This window comes from Zootoca vivipara, chromosome 6, assembly GCF_963506605.1.
Source record: "Zootoca vivipara chromosome 6, rZooViv1.1, whole genome shotgun sequence".
NCBI lineage: Eukaryota > Metazoa > Chordata > Lepidosauria > Squamata > Lacertidae > Zootoca > Zootoca vivipara.
In genome coordinates, this window is record NC_083281.1 from 67,696,502 (window position 1) to 67,716,293 (window position 19,792).

The 19,792-nt window shown below is 43.2% G+C and overlaps 1 protein-coding gene across 1 annotated transcript in view; it reads left to right on the forward strand.

Moving 5' to 3' along the window:
- N4BP1 (NEDD4 binding protein 1) overlaps positions 1-19,792 on the forward strand; it is a 33,041-nt gene that overhangs the window by 7,849 nt on the left and 5,400 nt on the right. The window contains exons 2-6 of the mRNA XM_035118789.2: positions 4,801-6,491; positions 14,904-15,034; positions 15,566-15,662; positions 16,711-16,818; positions 18,314-18,421. Coding sequence (XP_034974680.1) covers positions 4,801-6,491; positions 14,904-15,034; positions 15,566-15,662; positions 16,711-16,818; positions 18,314-18,421 — 2,135 coding nt within the window. The remainder of the gene's footprint in view (positions 1-4,800; positions 6,492-14,903; positions 15,035-15,565; positions 15,663-16,710; positions 16,819-18,313; positions 18,422-19,792) is intronic.

The window sequence follows — 19,792 nt, forward strand, 5'->3', positions numbered from 1 at the left end:
CCCCCACTTGAATGAATATATAAATTATTTGTGTTTCCATGGAGGTTGGGTAAAAGATGGATCCAATAGAATTAAAACAGGTTCACTTGAATATACATGATTTTACACAGGGCCCTCATCACCATCAAATTAAAGCTCACATTAGTAGACTACACTGTAAAAAAAACCCCACAGATTCACTGCTTGCTAGCACCACTAAAACATGGATAATTGTGGTTTTTAGATAAGATGACAATAAACCAATGGCAAACTAAAAATGCATATATAAATACAGAGGTGACCTGTGGTTTGAGAGAATTCTTTGTAAAATTATGAGGCCTATCTGAGCCTTGAGAAGCACACAGAGCTAAAAGAGGAAGTGGCAAATAGTATTGCTTACCCTACTTCCTCTGGCACCTTTTTGTGCTTTGAAAGGAAAAAGTAACCACCCTTGCCACCTCATCATAAAGAGGCTGGTGAATGCAGGAGGCACTGAGGTTTTGTGGGCACCAGGAAAGTACTCAAGGATGCATGGTGCCCGCAGGCACCATTTTGCAATCCCAACCTAAGGTGAATTAAGAGCAGTGGCATACCTTTAAGAGCAGTAAAACGTGTGTGGTATTTAAATAGCCCATCTGGAGAGGTGCGGATGCTGACAGTTGCCTTGCTGGCTCCTCCTCATGTTCACAGGGAAGTTGGTTGTAATGGTGTCTGTGACAGAAGGGAGATAATAATAATAACAATATTTATTTATACATACATACATACATACATACATACATACATACATACATACATACATACATACCCGACCCAACCCATCTGGCTGGGTTTCCCCAGCCACTTTGGGCGACTTCCAACAAAAATTAAAAATACATTAAAATGTCACACATTAAAAGCTTCTCTAAACAAGGCTGCCTTCGGGTGTCTTCTAAATGTCAGGTAGTTGTTTATCTCTTTGACAGGGAGGGCGTTCCACAGGGCGGGTGCCACTACCGAGAAGGCCCTCTGCCTGGTTCCCTGTAGCTTTGCTTCTCGCAGTGAGGGAACCGCCAGAAGGCCCTCAGCACTGGACCTCAGTGTCCGGGCAGAAGATGGGGGTGCAGACGAGGCCGTTTAGGGCTTGAAAGATCAGCACCAACACTTTGAATTGTGCTCGGAAACATACTAGGAGCCAATGTAGGTCTTTCAGGACCAGTGTTATATGGTCTCAGCCGCAGCTCCCAGTCACCAGTCTAGCTGTTGCATTCTGGATTAGTTGTAGATGGTGAAGCAGCAGCTGTGAAGATGGCCCTGACAGTCTCCCTGACATATTTTGCTCACAGGGTGATTAGGTTTAGTTGGCACAGTTGAATATAGTTAGGGAGGTTATTTACAGGGTATTCTGAAAATGAGGTATTGTTGCAATAAAAGGGTCCTATTTCTACCCTGTTTCTCATATTTTAAGACATTCCCATAAAATAAGCCATAGCAGGATTTTTAAGCATTCAAGGAATATAAGCCATACCCCAAAAATAAGACATAGTGATAGGCACAGCAGCAATGCCGGCCGCAGCAGGAGGAGGAGGAAAAAAATAAGACATCCCTTGAAAGTAAGCCATAGTGTGTTTTTTTGAGGAAAAATAAATATAAGACATGTCTTATAATATGAGAAACACGGTATCCATATGCACCAACCTAGTACCCAAAGGCAGAGGCACTAGAGCACTCAGACAAATTAAGTTTTAAGCTCTAGCAGATTCATGCAAGAATACTGTCCTTCAGATACCTCAGCCACTGAAAACTTTATACAGTCATACCTTGGAAGTCGAACGGAATCTGTTCCGGAAGTCCGTTCAATTTCCAAAATGTTTGAAAACCAAAGTGTGGCTGCAGCAAATCGGAAGCCGCAGAAACCCCATTGGACGTTTGGCTTCCGAAAGAACATTAAAAAACCGGAACAGTCACTTCTGGGTTTTGATTGTTTGGGAGCCAAAACGTTAGAGAACTAGGCTGTTCGACATACCATACAAGGTACGACTACGTTAAAAAAACAGCTTTCAGAATTGCATCCAGTAATGAATTGGGGGCTTGTGAAAGATCTTGAAATGCCAGCAAATCATGATCATCGTGGCAGGACCTCATTTATGACACCACAGCATTCTGAACCAAACAAAATTTCTGAATAGACAGTTTTCCCTTCTCAGTACTCTCTTGGATGTAGGCACAAGATCAACTAATGCAAAAGTGCACGGGATCTTTTATTTTTGCCTCAAGCAGTTTCCCAATTGTGGGTTTATTACTAAGAAATATGCCATGCTATTTTTTTTTAAGGGGTAAAACCAGAATGTTGCAATTGGTATTGTTTCCGTTGTTTATAAGTAACCTCTTTAAAGCTGTGAAAATTTGTGTTGCGGATATTAGTATGAGAAGTACGTACAACTCTTGTCTGAATGCAATACAATACAATGCAATACAATACAATACATTACAATACTCTCGTGATTTGGATATATGCTGTTGGACCTTATTTATTTCTGGAGTTTATATCAAAACTTTTTGTTCTCATAATCTGAAATGGTACTAGGCCATTCTTGTCTTCTACTCTCTCTTTTCTAGGACCGATAGTTGCAAACTAGGGATAAGTGTGACAAGGAGGAAATGGCATATTTGGTAATGTGTCATTGGACTTCTTTGGGAGAGGGAGGGAGAATGATTCTTACATAGGCTTCTTCCAAACATGTTCATATTTTATATTTAGGAATTCTGTAGAGGCTGAGGGCCTTAGCTCCGTGGCAGAGAACATCTTTTGCCAGGTTCAGTTCCTGGCATCTCTTGATAGGACTGGAAAAGACTCCTGTTGGAAATTTATGGAGAGCCACTACTAGTGAGTTTTAAGTACTAAAATAAACAGGCCTATGGTTTGACTTGATATAAGGCAGCTTCCTATGTTTCTGTTGGGTAGGGTATGTGCTCTTGGAGATTGCATGTGCAGAGAAAGTTCGGTTCCTGAATGGAAATGCCCTTGGGTTTTTTGGTTTGTTTGTTTGTTTTAATAAGTCTCTTGCACCTTCCTCAATAAAGTGGTCACGACAGGGCTGCTTTTTAAAGAAAGAGGAAAAGCTCTCTTGAAATGCGGACATCTACTCAGATCTTCCATGGAATACCTGTTTTCCACCTGCTTTAGGAAGGCCAAAAAGGTCATGGGGATTTCTCAATTAGTAGTTCATATTTTGCAGGTTGTGTAATGTTCTAAAAGAGTAAGTGATTTCAGAGCTGAACAGCTGTAAATTGGGGGGATGAGATAGAGTCTTGGAGGATAAGGCTATCAGTGGCAATGTAAAATTTCCCAGAATTTTGATGGGAATTGGCTTTTTTTTCAGGGGGCATGAAACTTTTGGGGGAAATGGGAAAATATGCAAAACTTTCCTTTTTCAGCACACTTTACAAATGGAAAGTCACTTCGTTACTTTCAGAACTTAAAATGCATAACTTGGTTTGCCATAAAATTAACTTGTTTGTTAACATATAAAAGTATGGTTTATTCAGATGATAAATACGTTCTTAACAAATGCTAAGGGGGGACATGGTTTCAAATCTCAGCTCACCCAGGAAGCTCATTGGTTAGTCACTTTTTCTCTCAGCTTACCCTTTGCTTTGGGGTTTTTTTGGGGGGGGGGATTAGAACAAAGTGCAGGAGTGGACCATGAGAAAACGTTATTAACAGAGATCTGTAATGATATACAAGCTTCATAAATACAACTTGTCTCGCATTATCAGTCTTTCCATGCAGTGTGCAGCCTTGTACAGTTCTCAGAGTGTTCAAGGCCTCGCAAGTTCCCAGTGTGAACAGTGTGAGCAAGATTCCTCTGCAGGGTGTATTGGTGTCTCTGCAGGTGCTTCAGTGTGAGAAGACTTCCACAGCGTCAGGGCACCAAGTTGCTGTGGTGCTGTAGTTCACTATACCCTCCAGGGAGTGTCTTGGAAGATAGTTCATGTTCCTCAGGCCCAGCAGTAGCTCCTGTGCAGAGCAAAAAGATGGGGAAATAGCTGAACACTCAGTGTGCCAGTAACAAATTCTTATTCACAAGACCCCACCTGGCTCATTGTGTAATGTTGCTGTTCTTACATTGGTGGCAGAACTTGGCAGCGTCATTGCTGCTGTTGAGTAGTTTCTGCTTTTCTAGCCCTTTTCTATTTGCTGGTGGCAAATCAGGGTTGACCCAACATAAAGGCCCTTTTAAGGGTTCCAGTGTGGCCTGAGGCATTCCTGCATCATTTTGTAAAAATGTGTAAACCCATCCATCTTCAGGGCCAGGAAGCTGGTGCATAATAATAAGCAAAGGGGAAGGCCCTTGCAAGGCTGCTGTTGCATGTCACAGTCAGGAATTACATGTGTACACATTGGGACCCTGAAAATCACCTGTTGGTGGGTGGTTATAATTAGGTTTGGAGGAAGTCCATCCTTTGAGTTCAATCCTCATCTCTGACAGGCTTGTTCTAACCAATGTGGTGAAGTTAATCTTAGAACAGGAGCTGTTAACCTTTTAGATCCAGGACGCAGATTCAGTTTCTGAATATCTGCTTGCCTACTTTCTTTTTCTCCCTTTCTGATCTTTAAATAACAAATAAAATAAAATGGTGATGCTGCATACGCGTATATAACCAGGAGGTGGCTGCCAGTGATTCCAGTATATTAGGTGACCCTTCAGATCCTTGATTGACAGATTTGCTTTTGAGTGGTGTTCGTTTCATGGAGTGAGGGAAGTGAATTGTGTTGCAACTGGATATCTGAATTAAAAGATGCCAGTTTCTCTAATTTTTCTTTCCTTTTTGTTGTAGGAATATATTAAAGGAATTTGTGAACCTGAACTAGAAGAGAGGGAGCATTATCCCAAAGACATGCACTGTATTTTTGTAGGAGCCCAGAGCCTCTTCTTGAACTGCCTTATTCAGGGGACCTGTGCTGATATTACTGTTGTGGAAATAGGGACCCTGAACATTAAGGGTGCTGCTGAACCTGTGGTCATGGCCAGAAGCCACGTTCAACAGTTTGTGAGTCTCTTCAGAAACAACACAAGTCTGCTGAACAGCAGAGAGCCAGAAGTGAAAAAACAGTTCAAACAACTTGTTGAAGCCCATGCGGATAAATATACAATGGACTTGTTGATCTTACCAAGCTCACTGAAGAGAGAACTACTTAGCCTTGCACAGAGCGAAAGCCAGAAAGCAGAAGGTAAAAGTGTAGACCCTGCCAATTTTGATGGGACTCCAGAACTTCTTCCCAATGAAATACAGAAACTGTCCGCAGTGAACAGCGACTGCAGAACAGGTCACGAGGAAGCAAGAAACAATGCAGGTACCCCAGTCACTGAGTTAGCAAAGCAAATGGACACTCTCTTCCCTGATGCTCCAGAAAGACATTTCTTACCTATAAATGGACTGAATTCCTTAGAGACATCTGCATGCAAAGAGAGGCAGTCATGTAAAAGGAGGTCATCAGATGCTGAGGAAAGGCTACCAAAGAAACAGTTTTCTTTAGAAAACAATGTAGTAGTGGTTGATCTGGTCACTGATGAAAGCAGCGAGATGGATGGTCCGGGTTTGAACACTAAAGAAGGCGATGAGATAAGTGAGGAAATGGAATACAACATTTTGGTGAACTTCTTCAAAAGCATGGGCTACTCACAACAGATTGTGGAGAAGGTGATTGGAGACCTCGGACAGTTGGCTGAGCCTCTACTGCTTTTGGAAGAAATTGAAAGAGAGAGCAGAAAGGTCCCTGAAGAGAAAGACCAGGTTGATCACCTACATTGGACTGCTGGGACTTGGGCAGAGAAAGATAAAGGTAGCTCTAGCAGCAAAGGCCAGCGGGACCGAGGTCTGAAATTACAGCTGCCAAAGAATGCAGAACAAAACATGACCTCTGCTCCACGAGCACAGTGCAAGGTTGAAGGCAAACCGCATATATCAAACAGTGAAAACCAGACTCCTCTTTCTGGAAGCCAAAATCCACAATACAAAGGCTGCAGTAAAGCAGTCTCAAACTATTATTATGAACAGTCTCGTATTTCCCAAACAAATGATATAGAAAGTGACGGTCATGTGAATGCTTGTGATAGTATGCAAAGGGTAGTGAAAGGCAGGAAACCGAAAGAGCCCAGCTTGGTAGCAAGGGGTGGCTTGGAGACTCCACACCCACCAGTTGAGAAAGAAACTATGGTTCTTCAGGCATGTCCAGACCCCTCATCTGCGAAGCATGATCAGCATGGACGGTGTAATCCTTTGCAGCTTGGAGCCAGGCAGTTCCCACCCCCAAAACCAAATCATCTCCTAGAGCCTCTGCCAATGACTGCCCCTTCCTCAGAAAGGAGAAAAGGAGGGTCATACAGTCATCATGCTGACCCTCCAGTCACTGGGGTTCAGAGGTTTAAAGAATCTTTGAAAACACCATACAAGCTGGAATTGAAAAATGAGCCAGGGAGAGACCACTTAAAGTACATAGTAATAGATGGCAGCAATGTTGCAATTGCGTGAGTATTGATGACTGTTGGGTTTCAGTAGCATTTCAGAGTGAAACCAGATGTGGGAGGGGGGCGGAATTACAAAAGGTGTGTGTGTTTAGAGCATGCATCCCCAAACTTCGGCCCTCCAGATGTTTTGGGCTACAATTCCCATCTTCTCCGACCAAACTGGTCCTGTTAGCTAGGGATCATGGGGGTTGTAGGTCAAAACATCTGGAGGGCTGCAGTTTGGGGATGCCTGGTTTAGAGCGAGGGTGGGGTGGGAAAGGAGATTTCACCAGGAATAGCATAGCTTTTCCTGGTGAGAGGTGTGTGCAATTTAGATCAGTCTCTATTCTCTCCTTTTGACATGTTGGACCATTTAAATGTTCTGTACCAATGAATAATATCCAGATATCTAAAGAAAACCTCTTGTTTTGTATGCCAATAGTTACATGAAGCTTGGCCAATGAGATGGCCAGACATTAATTTATTAACTAGAAAAGCATTGGCAATATAACCAAAAGTTCCCTCAGCGTGTGCCAGTCTGGATTATCCTGTTTGATTTCTGAGCAAGCCAGCTGTAGCACTTCAGCTGTCACTCGTGCTTTCTTTATGGTTTCTTTATGGTACCCTGTTTTGGAGTTGCCTCTTTTCACAACCATCAGGCATGCTTAAGCTTCACTGGGGAACATACTGCAGGTTCAAATCATCCCACTTGTGTGAATGAAAGCTACATAATGATTGAGATTGTTCCTTGTGCTTCATATATGTTAGCTTAGTCATCCTTACAACAGCACTATGAGGAAGGTCATAATTTTATTAGTCACAGCTCAGGTGAGGGTGTGAGTAGGTTGCTGAGGCCACCCAGTAAGTTCACCTTTGAAACAAGATTTGCACTGGGGACTTCCAAGCAAACAGCTTACATTCATTGTTGCTATGCTTCATGGGCTCTGTCATATTTGTGATACGTGTTCGTATTTCTGAAGCTTTCTGATTAACCTCTGAAAAGTCACCATCTCTCAGCCTTACCTACATAAAGACTTCCTTGTAGGAGGGGTGGAATCCAGTAGCAGGGTAAATATAAATTGTCAGACTATTTGTCTTTTGTAAAAAGTGTGAAGAGGAAGGGTTATCGGTGGCATTTTAGACAAGGCTGGGAAAACCTGAAATGTTTGTGGCCAGCGTTTTAGAGCTGGATTTCTTTTGGGTTTTTTTTTTTACATGTTACATTTATTTAAGGCCCCATATGATAAGGGCTGTCTTACAATTGAGAGCCCTTCTCCACATTGCTTGCTTCAAGATTTTGGGGGGATTTTGAGCAAGACACCTTCAGTTGCCAACTGTTAAACAAGACGAGGCAGAAAATTCCCCCTCAGTGTTCTCACCTTTCTAGCTGTCCTGTGCAAAGTGAGGATTGCTGTGTGAATGAAAGAGTGGGCACTATTGGTCTTGGGGCTTGACAGATACCCTCTGCTGCTCTTAGGGATCTTCGACCTTGAATTGCTGAGTCTACTGTCATTCGCTTGCCTTTCATGACCTTGAGTTCTAGTCTTACAGGAGAGGAAGAATATACTGTCTCCACCTCAACGCATGCCATCCTATAGCAGCTTCTTTTGTAGTATGGAGCCTTCTTCCTCTTACCCGTAGTATAGAGCCTACACAGGTGCTAGAGTAGTAATGAACTAAAGGCATGAACTAAAACTAAGCACTCCAAGAAATGCCAACAATAGTCTATAATAATAAAATCAAGATCATGTACACACTTGCCCCATGCTCTTAAAACTAGGGTTGTTACCCAGTTAAAGACATATTAATTAGATGGGTTTTAGTTGATAGGTGGATTCAATTTCCGTTCGGCTAGTAAAAATAATAATAATTCTAAAAACAATGCATGTATAGATGATGCATGCATGTGTCATGGACACCGCCTTAGAGGCATTCCATTTTGTTCAATGGAAATTTGGGAATACTTCTTTTGTTTATGGTTGGCAGTTTTTATAAGTACTTGCATTCAATAATATATGTTGTCATTTTTTTAAAGAGTCTTGTAGCGCCCTAAAGACTAGCAAATTGATGGTGGCATAAGCTTCCATATTATCCTGAGTTATATAGATACATGCAGAAGCTGCTGCTTAACAAATTAGGACACATTCCTGGTCTAATTTAATCAAAATATTGCAGCACTGACTTAAAACACTCGTAAGATCTAATTTCCTCTTCTACTGTATCCCTCTTTCTATAACTGACTTTAGAACAGGTTATTGCAGGACAGTTTTGTTTTGTTTGTAAATCATAGCAGTGGGGATTTGCTTGCCTACCAAAACACAGAATGTAAATAATCTTTAGTTAACACTGGAGAGAGCCTCTTTTAGGTTCACTATAACAGTTGCTCCAAATTTGGACCCAAATCATTGGCTATTGAAACAAATAGAAGTTACACAACACCACACTTACACTGTTGGGCAAACCTATTTCTTTTGATTGTGCTGGCACAAGGAAACGATACTGCAGAATTATTATCATTTACTGTGTTGTATTTATATCCCGCCCTACCTCCCCCAAGGGGCTCCTTTTTAACAATAGGATCCCTTTCAGTTTAATTACAGAGTTAAAATTAAAACTAAGCCATGCAGTAACTCCAAAATTAAGAACCTATGAGCAGCTTAACAGAGATCAGATCTAGCTGCTAACTTGCAGCCCAAAAGCTTCCTGAAAGAAAGAGAGGTATTGACTCCTCCTCCAGAAAACCTCACCAGACCTTTTACATCCAGACTAACAGGCAGGTACCGTTTTTCTCATAAAATAAGACGTACCTATAAAATAAGCCATGGCAGGATTTTCATGCGTTGGAAAAATATAAGACGTACCCCGAAAATAAGCCGCAGTGCTAGGCGCAGTTCTGGAGGGCGCCAAGGAAGAGGAAGAGGCCTGTTGGGTTGGGGCCCGGAACTGCTGCTGCCCCGCCAAAACACCCAGCAGCGTGCACCGCGTGGAGCCCCGAGCCAGCGGGACCCAGCTGAAGCGCCAACAAAGCACCCAGCAGCGCCACGCAGAGCGCCCCGAGCCGCAGCAGAAGGAGGAGGATTCAAAGTGCTACAGAGCATTGCTGGGTCCCGCTGGCTCGGGGCGCTCCGCGTGGCGCTACTGGGTGCTTTCTCGGCGCTTCAGCGGGGCGCGCTGCTGGGTCCCGCTGGCTCGGGGCTCCATGCGGCGCGCACTGCGGGCCCCGCTGAAGCACTGACAAAGCTACCCATTGCATGAATATATGTGTAAACCCCCCCCAAAAAAATAACCCCTCTGATTGTTGAATTTCCTTGGGGGAAGGAAGTTTTGAGTAGAGAAATTCTGGGTGTACATGCTTAATCCTGTCTATACCTTCAACTCCAAATTGTTTTCCCAACCCAAGCTGCCTTTCCTCATTCCAGAGAACTTCCAGAGGCTTGTTTCTTCATTCCAGGGATTCATTTGGAAAGAACCAAGCAAATACTTGGAACATGAGAGAGAGGAGAAATTAAGTACCCTATTCCTCCCCCAGTTATTTTTTTCCCCTTTTACAAATCCCTCTCCCATTGAAAGAAAAACATTTTCTGGGAGTTTTCTTCCTCTCTGAGAAGAAATATAAATCATATTCTTCTAAATGAATTTTCAAGTGGCAAAAGCCCTTTTCTGGCATTCCACATCTAAGTAGAATAAATACACATTGGGGACTAGTGTGCGGGCTCGGCCTCGCCATGGCTAGTCAGATTGCCCTTCACAAGGTGGAGGATGAAGTTCAGAAGTTGGGAGTTCTCTGGCCTCTCGTTGAGAAGAGTAGGCTTTGCATTTCAGAGGATCACCCTCCACCTCATGGAAAGCACCTGGAACCGCAATGGGGAGAGCAAAGCTTGCACACTTGTCTCTGCTGCTCTGCTTTTGTAATGAAGATGATGCTGTGGATTTATCCTGCTGTATAGGAGAAGCAATGGTTCGGATTTTGTTACACGTATCATCTGTTGTTAGGCCTTTAGATCAGGGCCTCTCTGGATGATCTCCACCTTAGGAAGAGGACCATAGTATTCCTCAGGTCTGTAGTTAGAAACGTGCTGAGGAAGCCGGATAGTGGAGGTATTGTAGAACAGACGAAACCTAAATACAGGTAGCCCAATATGTTTAAATCTATAATAAATACCAATATAGACTAGAGCAGGCATCCCCAAACTGCGGCCCTCCAGATGTTTTGGCCTACAACTCCCATGATCCCTAGCTAACAGGACTAGTGGTCGGGGAGGATGGGAATTGTAGTCCAAAACATCTGGAGGGCTGAAGTTTGGGGATGCCTGGACTAGAGTTTGTAAAAGGAAACGAAAAGGAAGGAATCAATACTTGTCTGTTATTCCAAGGTCCCTGTAGTAATCGGCTAGAACAAATTTACTTGTTAGTGTGTAATTGGGTAGACTTTTGCCTCCATGTTTTCTGGACTAGAAAAGAGGTTGGAGCCATAGGGCTATATCTGGGGGCAAGGCCAGTGGCTTGGATGGACATGTCCTTCTGTCCAGTCAATCAAACTGTCCACTGCCAATGATGTGGAGCTTCCCTTTCAGCCCACCAAAGTGGCAGACATCCTTTTCTTCTCCCCCTCTACCTCGCCTCCTCCCGCACCCCCCCCCCCGCCCCGCTTGCTGCTGTGCAGGGCTGCAAATGGGGCCATGGCCCTGCCCCTCCACAAAACCCTGCTGGGTAGTAGTGGCCATGGTTTGTATTGCAGGGACAAGACTCAAATGAAATTAGTTGACCTAAGTTCATCGTGATTGAGTAGATTCATTGAGATCAATGGAAATAGTACACCCATAGTTGAAAGACAAGTATTCAGGCAGGGCCTGGGTTAACCCTGAAGGGCCAGGTTTCTCAGGGGTTACATCCATGGTGCTCTCCTTCATTCCCTACAAAGATCAAGACCATCTCCCTGAATTGTGCACAGGAGCATACTGATAAGTGTAAATTTGTCAGGGTGGTGTGGAATAGTTGATGAGATATTAACACCACCAAGTTCACTATCCAAAAAACTAAAGGGCCAAGTTAGGGTAGTCAATATGGGGGTCTCCCAGTGTTGTTGGATTCCAGCTCCCACAATCCTTGGGCATGCTGGCTAGGGCTGATGGGAGTTAGAGTCGGCTGGCCACTCTTGGACTAAATTAGGTAGCCTGTGTGCTGCCTGCACATGTTGCCAAGGCTGTAGTGCCTCACCATACTGCTTTTTAAGCTGAACATGGGAAGCAATTTTCAGTTGTGATACTGCAGGGAGGGGGCAGTCTATAATATGGAGGTGTGGAAAATGCACCATTGTGAAATCACTGGACTCCAGAATAAACTGTTATTACTTGGGGGGGGGAGGGGTGTATTAAAAATCCGCTGATGTGAACAATTTATCAGTTCTTCAGAAAGCTCAGAAAATAGTGACGTGAAATGAAAGTCACAACTATGATTCATCTTAAATTCCAGTTTTTGACCAGACTGGGACTAATGGGGAAGGGTATGCAAATAGTTGACACTGTGTAATAATTCTTTGCATCATGTTTTAACTGTGAACTTATTAAAGGAAGTGTGTGGCCTTCATTGGGTATTTTGAGACTTTTGCAATGATCACTGAAAGGTGGATATCATGCAAAGTGTAAACCAAGCAAAGTTATGGTGTGGTTTTGCCTCTGCCATTAGCTCATGATTTATTTTTTCCAGAATTATATATCTATCTATATATAGTGAGGTGATTATTTGCACCCTAAATTTCTGTTTATTTATCCTTCTCCCATATGCACATAAATAGAATAAACACCCATCTAGTGGACCCCTCCTGTAATTCAGGATATAGAGAAGTCAGTGGCTGGTAGCCAGACAATTAGGATCTGCAACAAAATGTTGCAGTGTAGTGTCAGGGTGTCAGCATGCCATGCTATCTCCCTTATTTTTCCTTTTCACCTCTCAACACCGAGTCCACATTCCATGTCCCCGATCATGCTTGGTTCTTGGTGGACTGTTCTTCAGATTCCTGCTTTAGAAATATAATAATAAAAACTTTATTTGGCTGTATTTCTGCAGACCTTGGTGCTCCCCCACGTCTGCTGAATCTCTTTGCAGGGAGTCATGCTATTTTGGCTACATATGGACCCACGCTTGGTGAATGAGCTTGGTATTAATCCTTGAGATAATTATGGCTAGAAGTTACTTCCAGGTTAAAAGGGCCACTGATTATCACTTGCTGGGGAGCAACATTGCCTCATTCTCCTGTGGACTTCATGGGGCATCTGATTGGCCACTGCATGTCCCGGAAAGCTGAACTAGATTGGACTTGCTTGCCCTTATGGTCTTTGAATGTGGAGGGGTAGGCTTGAGGCTGGTAAAGTGTAGAAAATTCTGTTCCAAAAAGTTATGATTAAAATGTTGGGTGTTGGTATGTCAGTCATGACCCTTCATCCAGTCCTCCTTTCCCGTCATACCTTACCAATCCTCCAACCCACCTAGCATGAGTTGCAACTCCTGCTGAGAAGCAACAGGCAGCCCTGTCTGAAGACAGATATTTTCTGTTGCAACTCTGCATTGATTGGGCTCATTTTGCTACATCCAGGACAGAGATATAGTTAAGTGCTCCTTTGCAGTGGCATGTTGATTTGTAAGGGGTCAGGCCTGAAGTACTGTCTCTTACAGAATTTCTGAAGGCAGCCTCCTCTGTGGATTGATCATTTGGGCTCACATAATTTCTCCCATTGCATGAGTGTGCCCTGGTGCATGGTTTGGAAATTATACCTGAGTGAATCTTCCAGGGTTTTTTCCCAAGGGGGAAAGAGGAAATAAAAGAAATACGTAGGTGGTGGCAGGTGCTCTTCTTTGGGCTGTCTAGCAAGACGCTTCATATATTGCTGCAAAGTGCACATGACAGCGACTTTGAAGTTTCAGTGCACTCTTTTCTTAGACTGCATCCACACTGGACATTTCCAGCACATGACTTCGCCCAATGAGACCTAGGAAGTGGGCATGTGCTTTCAATGGATGGAGTGTATGCAACCTTAGTTTGGCATAATGACCTTCAGCCTTCCCAGTTCCAAAGCCCACATTTAATCCCAAAGTACAACATGGGGCCTGTTTTGCCGTTTCTTTCTCTATATCTTGACCTGGCCTTGGGCAAGCTTCTCTTTCTCTCACCTAATCTGCCCCCTTGTTGTGTGCTGACTGAGCCTCGAGATTGTAACTAGCCTTGAAGCATACCAGGAAGGAAGTCTAAATAAACAGAACTACCAAGAGTGAAGCACGTACAGCTGGTTTATTTTGTTCCTCCCAGTTCCTAAGCTTGCAGTCCCTCTTCTGTTGCAAGGACATGAGTGTGCAATAAACATTTTAACGAAGAGTTATGACAACCCTCTTAGAGATCTTGAAATGTTGTGATTGACTTATAAGGCTAAAACTACAAGATAATAGTCACGTGGGGTTTTTTTTTTCTTGTAAAACTTCCTTTTTAAAAAAAAAAACTGCTGCTCAGGCTGCAATCTCTAATGCAAGGTTGGTGTGTGTAGGGGGTGGTTTTGGACAGTTTTCCACCTCCAGAGCAATTTCTCTGGCTGCTGTTTGGCCCCATGGGAGGGGAAATCTTTTCTCTATGGGGCCAGAAGGAGCAGTGCAGGAGGGAAGGGGGTTGCTGTTGCAAGTAAGTTGTTCAGTTTTGTCCACAAGGAAGTAAATAAGATGGTGGGAATGAGACACCAACGGGCCTGTGGGAACCCTGCTTTAAAAACCTTGAAGTAAGATAATACAGGAGAAAACAACTCTGTTTTTATGTAGCACAGAGCAGCATAACATAGTATTAGCTTTGCCTAGGGAGTATTAGCTTTGCCTAGGGAGCACAAACATGACTGGTTACATAAGCCTAAATGTTTCTCTGTCACAGGTTAGTGGCAGCAGGACAAACAAGGGGAGGAGAAAAAATATTAAGGGACAAGACAAGTAGAAAAGGGGGCAGTTTTCTATGGCTCTTTTGAGCTTTCCCATGTAGCTTCTGCAGCAGGGAGCCTTTTCTACTCATGGAGGTTTCTTGCGTGATCAAGGACCTTGGAAGATGGTTCTCCTTAATCGCATGGGAAGCCTTCATGAAAATGCAGAAGCAAGACGTGGTGATCGGTGGAGGGGCAGGCCCACAGGATTTTTCTACTTATGTTTCCCAACTTTGATATAAATGACTTTGCTATATCGTCCTTCCAGCATCCAAATTCTATAAACCTTTAGATTGGCTACCCCCCAAAAAAAAAAAAAAATGTGAGGAGTACCGTTGGTGGATTGCATCATTTGATTTGTACAAACAGTTCACTTCTTATCTTTACATGCTTTTTCATCTTGTATGTTTAGCTGTTGATTTCTTGTAAAGCAGACTCTGATGATTATCAAACATTACTCTGCTCTTTCCTTTCCTTTCTGCAGCCATGGTCTACAGAAGATCTTCTCATGTCGAGGAATTGCAATTGCTGTTGATCACTTTTGGAAACGTGGCCACAGAAAGATCACTGTGTTTGTCCCACAGTGGCGAACAAGGAGAGATTCTAACATCACAGGTAAAAGATCTAATGGGATTGTGCTTGCTTTGGAGTTTCGAAATTCCCATCTCCTGTGTTGGATTTTTATGTACTGTACAAAATGACACTACTGGGAGTAAGCTGGTACCTAGTAAACAAATTTGGATTTGTTTAATTTTATATATAAGATGGCACATCTTCCTAACATTCTGTCCTATATGAGCATGACTAAGAAACTGGATTCTGGGTAGGTTGTACAAATGAATGAATGGGGCTGTACCATTTTAGTGAGGAGCCCCAAGGGCTTGCTGTTCTTTCAGGCCCCCCCCCTCATTTATTTATTTATCATTTATTTATTTATCCCTCCCCTCCCCCCCATCCCCAGCTCAGGGATAACAAAACAGACCTTTGTAAAAGTTAATATAATGGGCACTCTTTGAATGCTCTGATTCACTTGATATAATAGTACATTGCAATAGTTACTTTTCTGCCAAAATGAAATCCTGCACAAAACATCTGTTCTTTCTAAAGTTTTTTTCAATGTGTTCTTTTTTGTTTTTGTTTTAATAGAACAGCATTTCTTAACCCAGCTCCAGGATGTTGGTATTTTGGCACTCACCCCTGCAAGGGTTGTATTTGGAGCCAGGATTGCATCTCATGATGACAGGTAAAAAGAGTTTGTGTACCTGATGGACAGTTATGCGGCTCCTAGTTCTTCTCAAGAGGAGCCATTTATTGAGTTGGGAAATGGGATACACATCTGTTTTGTCCTGTTAACATATTATTCTGTGTTGCTTTTAAGATAGCATACCTTTGTGAGATGTGTTCCACTTAATACAAGTCTCCAGGTTCTGAATGTGAATGTATGAAGAAGCTATTCTAGGGACTTCTTCATACTAAGAGTGGGTTCTGCCACTGAGCTGCGGGCCTTCACCAATCCACTTGACCATCTCAGTTTTGTTACCTCTTTTTCCTTCATATGCAGATCAAGCTGAAGTGTTGAACAGCCACACGTCATTCATGTACATCCGATTCAGCTCACCGTCAAGGAAAACTGTGTAGTGTAGACTTGCCCTGTTGTTCTGCAGACTAAGCATTGTCCCTGTGTGTGTCCAGTTCTAAGTTGGTGCAAAATGTTGCTGATCACCCTCTTTATTATTTTTTTAAATGTTTGAGTTATTTCATACATGATGCATTTGCATTATTTAGAAACCTTTTCTGGAACACATTCATTGTTATCTTGCCTTAATTCAAGAATTAATAATGAATTTAATTATAAACCTATAGCCCAAGTTTCCTAATGGATATAACGCCTGGAGCAGGATCCAAAGACCTACTTTGCATATCATTTAGTCCCAAGACTTCTGTGAAACAACAGACGCGTGGTTATTTTGTATGCTGGCCAGATTAGGTTTAGGCAACCCCAGAACAATATATGGTCTGCAGCACTCTAATAGTAGTAGTAGTAGTAGTAGTAGTAGTAGTAATACCATCATCCTCATTTCCCATCCAGGCCCTGGCAATACCCAGACCTGTTTAGCTTTAGTAAGGTGGCCAAATCAGCCGCATAGGAAGCACAGCAGCTGCTTTCCTGTGCGACTTCCAGCCAGTCACAAAACCAGGATTACTCAATCCACAGTAGCACATGGCTGCTTTGTTGCCCAGAAACTTATTCAGTGCTAGGATGCTGATTCTCCCAACAAATCTTGTTGTAGGTTTTTGCTACATCTCGCTGAAAAGACTGGAGGAGTTATTGTCACCAATGATAATCTCAGAGAATTTGTGGATGAGTCCACATCCTGGAGGGAGATTATTCAAAAGAGGTAATGTGTTAATTTTGTTTAGTTACAAAAATGTGCAGCGGGCAGGTGGACAAGTGATCGGTTATGTAAGGGGGAGGGCTTACAGAGAACAGCCCCCCCCTCATCCGAAGTAGCTCGTCTCCCAGCAGTCATGAGAGCGAAGGGTCTGATGGAGGGAGTCAGGAAATGGAAAGGGAGTGCCAGGGCTCTGGCAACATCCAAGAGCCCCTGCTCCATAGGCAGGGAGAGAGGGAGGGGGAAAGAGAGGACAGGAATCAGTCAGACCGGAGACCCTTCCCCCCGACGCCGGAATTGAGGAGGAGGAAAGGGAGGCGCTTCTCAGTTCCGAGGCTTTTATGTTGGTCTAGAACGCGGAGGGGGGCAGTGCAGGAATCTGACTCGAGCGAGTAGACATGAAACCAGCAGTTCGTTACACTGTAAATAATGTGCACTAATAAAAGCTTATGAAAGACAAGCATGTGGAAGGTTGTTACTCAAGAGTAGTCACAACAACCCTGACAGGTTACAATATTTTTTTGGGGGGGGGACTGATAAGGTTGCTTTGGCTTAATCACTTAATTTAGATAGTCTTTTGATTTTGCCAGAGATGGGGAACCTTGTAGCCCTATAGTTGTTATTGGGCTCTAGACTTCCAACACCCATTATCCCCAGCAAGCACGATGGGAGTTGTAGTGTGGCAACACCCTGAGAAGCCCTGCTCCTGTTTTATGTTGAGGTGGTTGGTGTTCCCTATCCAATTCTGCATCTTTCTTTCTCAGCTTTGGTTTTGGTTTTGGGGCACAGGGCAATTGAATTTCCAATCATCTCTCTACCATGGCTGGAACATAAATTCCCTGGTGGCAAAAGTACTATCAGCACACATTAACCATCTTTATAACCTGAGAGAGCTCATACTTAGTGAGCCACTTCCAGATAGAGCAGAGGGAAGCTTGGCCAGCGTCTCACAGGCAAACTCCTGAAATCACTCTGAGACTGTGAATTGCACTATTACCATATATCTTTGCAATACAATGTGGAACAGGTGATTGGGAAAGGACCCAATTCAATAAAGCAGGGTTTGAACTAAAGCTCTCCTAGGATTAGAACTGCAGTGGATTTCTGTGAGGGGAAGACCTCTGCTCAAGATCCTGGAGAATTGCTGCCAGTTAGAGTATAGCAGCCTTCCCCAACTTGGTGCCCTCCAGATGTTGTTAGGCTACAACTTCCATCATCCCTATCAGCCATGGTGGCTAGGGCTTATGTGCTTGGATTCCAGTTGTCTGGAGAGCATCAGATTAGGGAAGGGTAAAGAATGGAGGACTAGGTAAACCTATGGTCTTATCAGGTTTAGGACTGTTTCATGATTTGATAGTGTCCTGCCAGAGAGCCCTCCCCCCCAAAGAACACCAGCTGTAAGTTTGTATAGTGTGTGAATGATGAGATTACTTCTGTCTATAACTCTGAATGTTACTTTCCTTCCTACTACTACTCCTCACTGCCTATTTTGGTGTTGCAGGCTGCTGCCGTACACTTTCGTTGGAGACTTCTTCATGGTTCCCGATGATCCTCTGGGACGAAATGGACCAGGAATAGAACGTTTCCTTCAGGAGGAAACCCGTTTCAGGTAGAGTACCTTGTGGGGCTTAAGGGAAAACAGATGCCACCATTGAAGCAAAGTCCTTCGTGCGACTGAGAAGGTCATGAGATGTAAATCACACCACATGAGACCTTAGATCAGAAGAAGCAGTGGTTTTGCAGGGGGAATTGCTTGTCGTCAGTTACCACAGCTATCTCTGTGTGGTGACGCCAAGTACGCTTGTATAGCATTGGATTGTAACACCGAGAAAAGGAAGGCAAGTGTTCTGGTAACATCCTTTGATGTTAGATTGTGGTGGGTCACATGACGACATTGGACACACTGCAGTTGGAGCTGTGAAGCACTTTCATGAATAGCTGGTCTGCTGTGTCAGCTGTTAGAAGATCTGCTGCTTGGTTGTGGTGGGCACATGGAAAGTGCTTTGTTACCTGCGTCCGGTCTGCATCTGGGAGGGGCTCAGTTCTTTGTCCTTTATCATGTAAAGCTTTGTTTGCTTAAAGGTCAGGTAAAAATGACTTGCATAAAATGTTGAATATATCAGCAAAGCAAGGTCTAATCAGAACTGCTGTTTCTATGCTATGGCACTTCAAAGGTTAGAAAGTTCTGTACAGTGGTGCCTTGCTTAATGAATGCCCTGCTTAACTAAATTTCCGCTTAACGAAAGGTTTTTTCTAGCGGAGGTTGCCTCGCTAGACGAATTCGTTTTACGAAAAATTCGTCTAGTGAATCGCGGTTTCCCATAGGAATGCATTGAAATTCAATTAATGCATTCCTATGGGCCAAAAAAAATCCAAAAAAAATCAATGCATTCCTATGGGATTAGCTAGACGAATTTTTCGTTATAAGAAAAGACCCGTGGAACGAATTAAATTCGTCTAGTGAGGCATCACTGTAATTGTATTGGTGACTTGTAAAAGTCCATCAAATGCAGAGGAATATTTTATTATGATTAATGTGTGCATCTTGCCTTATCACCAACCATATCAAGATTTGTCATTTTTTTAAAAAAAAAAAAGACAAATGTTGAAAGAGACAACTTGAAGTGTCAAATCAGTGTTACTTTCTATTGAAAGCAAAATAAATTACTGTGTCGTCCAGAGTTCTTTAACAAATTTAAACCTTAAATCAGGCTTCCTCAACCTCGGCTCTCCAGATGTTTTGAGACTACAATTCCCATCATCCCTGACCACTGGTCCTGCTAGCTAGGGATCACGGGAGTTGTAGACCAAAACATCTGGAGGGCAGAGGTTGAGGAAGCCTGCCTTAAATGGACAACTGTAGCATTTCACTTTCCTGTGAGTGTTCAAAGATTCTTCACATGTGGTTGTAATTCAACTAATTGGTTAAAATACTCATATTTCATACTGTTTTCCCATATGGAAGAGAAAGATGAGGAGA